Source organism: Rhodamnia argentea, chromosome 9, assembly GCF_020921035.1.
Source record: "Rhodamnia argentea isolate NSW1041297 chromosome 9, ASM2092103v1, whole genome shotgun sequence".
Classification (NCBI taxonomy): Eukaryota; Viridiplantae; Streptophyta; class Magnoliopsida; order Myrtales; family Myrtaceae; genus Rhodamnia; species Rhodamnia argentea.
The window spans coordinates 1436733-1442006 of record NC_063158.1 but is presented as its reverse complement, the minus strand read 5'-3'; the positions used below and the strand labels follow the sequence as shown (position 1 = coordinate 1442006).

General features: G+C 44.0%; 1 protein-coding gene across 3 annotated transcripts; it reads left to right on the top strand.

Moving 5' to 3' along the window:
* Positions 1 to 887: 887 nt before the first annotated feature.
* Positions 888 to 2348, top strand: LOC115740904 (ethylene-responsive transcription factor ERF061-like). 3 transcript variants are annotated; one of them, XR_007199700.1, is made up of 2 exons: positions 888 to 2178; positions 2226 to 2348. XR_007199700.1 is itself a non-coding variant. In XM_048285261.1 (2 exons), the coding sequence occupies exon 1, from the start codon at positions 1247 to 1249 to the stop codon at positions 2126 to 2128; it is 882 nt and encodes a 293-aa protein (XP_048141218.1). In that variant the 5' UTR covers positions 888 to 1246; the 3' UTR covers positions 2129 to 2174; positions 2222 to 2348. The 3 variants fall into 3 exon arrangements, 1 of the variants encoding a protein (XP_048141218.1); XR_004015407.2 differs by having other exon boundaries at positions 888 to 2222; positions 2262 to 2348; XM_048285261.1 differs by having other exon boundaries at positions 888 to 2174; positions 2222 to 2348.
* The last annotated feature ends 2926 nt before the right edge of the window (positions 2349 to 5274 follow it).

The window sequence follows — 5274 nt, the reverse complement described above, 5'->3', positions numbered from 1 at the left end:
GTTAATATGAGTCATGTTTTCGTTCATTCTCGATTGGACCATTCGACCTTCTAATTAATGCATTACATACATAGATATTACCACATTTGTTTTCAAGGAAAAAAAACTAAGTGAAGACGGAAAAATGCATGGTCAGATGAAATTTTCTCAAGCTAGCAAGACGAGAAATATGGCGTTTACCATGGTTCGTCATGAGCATTCAAATCGAGGATCGATATGCCCAAATAGTCCCTCTTTAATCAATTTTCGCTTGCTATGACGGGGCATCAACTTGCAGAAACTTCGCTGGAACCCGAGTCTCTGCTTTCATTGATGCTAAATAAGGAGCGTTAAACTTAAACAGACAATCCTTCATGGATTAATGGTTTAAGCACTTGGTTTTTTTTATAATTATTGACAGCTTTAGGGGGTTGAACACAATTAACGAAGAAACTTGATCATTCGAGGCATCCAGCAGCATGGGGGATTGAATTTATACAGCGCGTTCCATCGCCGTACTTACATCCGTTCATTAACCACTGAGCCAACTTCAAGCATCGATAAAATCTTCATCCACCAGCATTATGATGTACACATTCCCGTAGCCACGAGGACTGGTGTCAGAAGAACAAACGAGACTAGGAACCAAAGTTGATCGGGCACGAGATGAGACGACACGATACGATCGGAGAAATAGGAGCCGACTGCGACCCCACTGCAATTAATTCAAAAAGTAGCCTTTTTCCCTCCCAATGGCCCGAGTTTGGCCCCGTGGCGAAGTCGCGTAGTCAAACTGACCATGGAAGGGACGACCCCTGCTTTTGAGCTGTACAGCTACAGCTACAGCCCTCACGCCTCTCCTCTTACTTGCGGCTATAAATACACTCCCAAATGTCAAACCTGGGAGCACAATAATATCATTCTCAGCCTTCTCCTCAATTTTGCTATTGCTATTCGATCTCTTCTTCTTGATCTTGTTCTTCTCCTGAGTCTTCAACTGGGTGATCTGTTCTCTGCTCAAGACGTTCTTCAGCTGCTGTGAATCCCCTGTTTTTCACGCCCTTAGTTTTCTGAGTTTCTCTACAATCCGAGAAATCAGCTTTTTTCTGCTGGAAGTTTTGTCTTTCTTCGTTCTCCATCGTATTTCCTGAAGAAAACAGGATTAGTTTTGTCGGCAATCCTGTTTCCTTCCCAGTCTTTTTTCTCGCTCTGCGATTCCTCTGTTTTTCCCATCCATAGAGGGTTCCAGCAGAACTCTGTTTCACAAATGGAAACTATCCTTCAGAATCGTCCGCCGGTCACTTACACTAACCACAACGACAGTGGAGACATTCGCTTCTCCCTCTCGGAGCTCATTCTGAAAGGTTTCGGCTCCAACACTCTCGACTTGATCTTCTCAAACTCGGACTGGACAAATTCAACCACCAATGACGCCCCTGTTCTGGAACCGTTAGGCTCTTCAATCTATCTGCTCCACAGAGATCTTCTGCAAAAGTTTAGCGACCAGAACAAGCCGAACACGTCTCTGACTCGCACCGCTTTGGAACCGGCGCTGCAGCGCTGCGGCGACACGAGCGCATCCCTTGTTCCATCGAAGAAGAAGCTGTACAGAGGAGTGAGGCAGAGGCACTGGGGGAAATGGGTGGCAGAGATCAGATTGCCCCAGAACAGGACTAGAGTGTGGCTGGGGACCTACGACTCGGCTGAGTCCGCTGCCTACGCGTATGACCGCGCCGCGTACAAGTTGAGGGGCGAGTACGCGCGACTGAATTTCCCCGAACTGAAGGACTTGAAGGACTCGGGGCATGCTGACAGCAAAAGGCTGAGTGCCGTGAGGAGCTCCGTGGACGCAAAGATCCACGCGATATGCCAGAAGGCGAGGAAGGAAAGAGCGAGACGGAACGCAAGGAAGGGCAACGAGTCAGCGATGCAGTCCACATCGTGTTCATCATCATCGTCATCTTCACGGGGGAGTGAAGGGATGCTGTCCCCTAGTTGCTCCGAAGAAGAGGAGATATGGAGGCTCGCGAATTCTAATTCATCCGCCTCAGGCGGTTGGACCGGGCAGGAATTGGAGGGCGAAGGCTATTCGCTCGAGACGATGCCGTCCTTCGACGCGGAGTTGATCTGGGAAATTCTTGCTAAATGAAAGGAAGACAATCTGCAATTCTTTTTTCGGATGAATCTGTGACTGAGGAGTTGATGTTGTTCGGTAGATGATCTGTGGTAGTTGTGCCAAATTGTAAATAGCGGTGTCGGTATCGCAGCTTAGCTTGTTCTTTCGTTTTGGAGTTCAAATTGGGAATTAGCTTTGGTAGGAAGTGATGTTCTGAAGTCATGTTTTGAAATTAGACTGTTTTATTCATCAATTCTCTGTCAGTTCCTCGAATTATCATAATCCTCTGTTTTATAAAAGACTGTTTATCTTCTAACCCTAAAACTCTTACCACGTCCCAACTCAGAAAGTAAAATTTTAAGTCAAGATTGGCCACGAGCAAAGGAAGTTACATGCAATTATATGGGCCTGATTTTCCGCCCAAGAACATCTATTGGGCTTATGGGGCCACCAGTGATGGGCCACATGATGCCCAGCCTACTATAAATTGGAGCAGACAGGGCTGAGTGTGATTTTCTTTTTTGGTTAATGCCGACAATCAGATGCTTAAATTCCAGTCGTTAGTTGTTAAATAAACCAAAACCCATTTCTTAGCGGCATGTGAAATGCACACACTTTTGCCTGAAGCTCAATAATTGCCTGGGCTTGCAAGGGTTAATGTAACATGTTGTGCCCCACTACAGGTCACCTTTGACAGGGCAGGGCACTGCAAGAGGTTAAGAAAGGCCAACTCGGAGCTTGAGATGGGGGCGAGGAAGAGGATCAAACGAACATGTGAAGACCATTATTTTCTTGGAGGGCACACACATAGTTATTGAACTGTGCAATGTGACCTCTGAATTTTTAATTTGTTCAATGTGGTCCTTGAACTTTAGCTTAATGTGCAATGACGTTCCCAAACTTATAATTGTTCAATCCGATCCCCGAACTTTAGCTTGATGTACAATATTACCTGAACTTTTAATTGTTCGATGTGGTCCCCGAACTCTCGGTATATGTTCAATGTCGTCCATGGACCACATGAAAATGTTCAATGTTGTCTCCAAACTTAAACCAATAGAAGGATAATAATTGATATTTTCATATTGTATAGGGACTAGTTTGAATATTTACCAAAAGCTCAAGAATCATATTGAATTAGTTAAAAATTCAGGGACGATATTGAACATTGGTTAAAGTTATTGATCATATTGAATAAAATAAAAGTTCAGATGCCATATTACATATTGAGCTAAAGTTTAGGGACTATTTGTGTAATTACTCCAATTGAAAATACATATGCAACTACCATCCTCTTTTGTCGAATGAGCATACTGTCTTTATGAGCGCACATTGGCCTGCTTATAAATACACAACTTCCTTTCACCCGAAAAAAAGTAACATGGGACGTTCCAAGTTTCCCGCTTGATTAATCGCTACGGGTACCCGCGAACCGGCCCACCCGTGTTAAAATAAGCAAAGCTCTAGGGATAAGGAGACGGACGATGATGGAGAAACGCTACCGGCGATGACGGGGACGACGGATTCAGAAGGTGGTGACAGAGGGTGAGAATGGCTGAAACAAGCCCTGCTCAGGCTCTTTTAGAGAGCTTGGCGTGACAAAAGGGAGTGCAGCCCATGTTCCGGAGTGCAGTGGTGAGTGTATATGGGACCAACCCCATCACCAATGAACCCTTCTTGGTTTTATTATTAGGCAATTTCAAACCTTTCGGAAGCACGCACAGGAAAGAGGAATACCGACCTGTCTCGTCTTGGACAAAACAGGGTGGTAATGCGAGCTGGTCAGCCAGTTTTGGATGGTATCCTGTTCTGCTGGATCACGGGCTATTATTCTGTTCCTTTTACCTTTATCCTAGAGAGAAGAAACTCTATCCTAGTCTTGAATGGATCTTGAATTTTTTTTTTTTTCCCTTCTTTTTTCTCCCTTCTATTTCTGCCGGTGGCCGGCCAACCACTTGCCAGCGAGCACCGTCAAGGCCCCCCTCGCCAGGCCAAATACCCACTTCCCACAACATCCCAACGGCCCAAGACCTTTTCGAAGTAAAATGGACATTATCCGCGGTGGCGAGGCCGACCCTTGCGCAGGCAAAGCTTGCCGGGCCTTGCTCTGGCCTGGGCGAGGGGGGCAAGCATGAATTCAGGAATTTAGAGTATTTAGCCAAATACCCATTTTTTTCGGCTCTTACTTTCTACCTTAGGAAAATCTCCAACTTTTTAAAAAGAAAAAATTTCAAAGAAAGGCCTAAAGTGGATCTTATTTCTAGGGGTGTGCATGGTCCGAGTCGGTCCAATCCCAGACCCGTAGTCCCGGTCCCCAAATTTTTGGGATCGAGGACCGTACTAGGACCGATGGTCCCGTCCGGTCCCTGTCTCGGCCTAGTGGGATCGCTAATACCAGCTGCTTATAGAAATTTAACCCCTGAAATATAGTATGCTTCGATTGCATGTTAATTTACAATCTATACCCCTAGTTGAATAAAAAAAACATGCTAGTCCGGTTTGCTCACCTTCATAATGAAGACGTGTATTCGTAATGGTAGGATTAATAATGACATTGGTCTAATTGCTGACACATTAGAAATATATAAAGGACATAATCGAAAAAGCTTGACTGGCGAAGACATACTAATAGTGATATTGTTCACTAAATGGATTCCACATCCAAGCAGTGTGCGAAAACAAAATACGGGACTACTCATTGAGATAAATATTCGAAACGCATGAATAGTACGAAATCACTACCACTCTATTAAATGAACCGATTGAATCGTTTCTTTTGAAAAGAACACGTCGAGTGTACACTCACCACACAATGCACTAGAAAAGACCATAATAAATAGGATAGACTGCATTCATAACATTGAGGGGCTGTTTGAGTTTCAAAAAGAAATTGATATAAACCATACTTGTAAAGTGGTTTCACTAGAATTCAACTCGGACATGCTTTCATGGTTCCAACTAAACCGCCACTCAATTCTTTCACGATTCTTATCATTATTGACAGGCAAAGGACATGCCATATATGCAGAACATTCCGGAGATACCTTGTCAAGAGTGTACAGCCTAACAATAGAAATGGCTCAAGAAATGAACATTGAAAACAAATAAAAGCTTTATTTTTTTAATTGTATATATATAAATAATTATATATATTATGGGTGGTCCGGTCCGGGCCAATC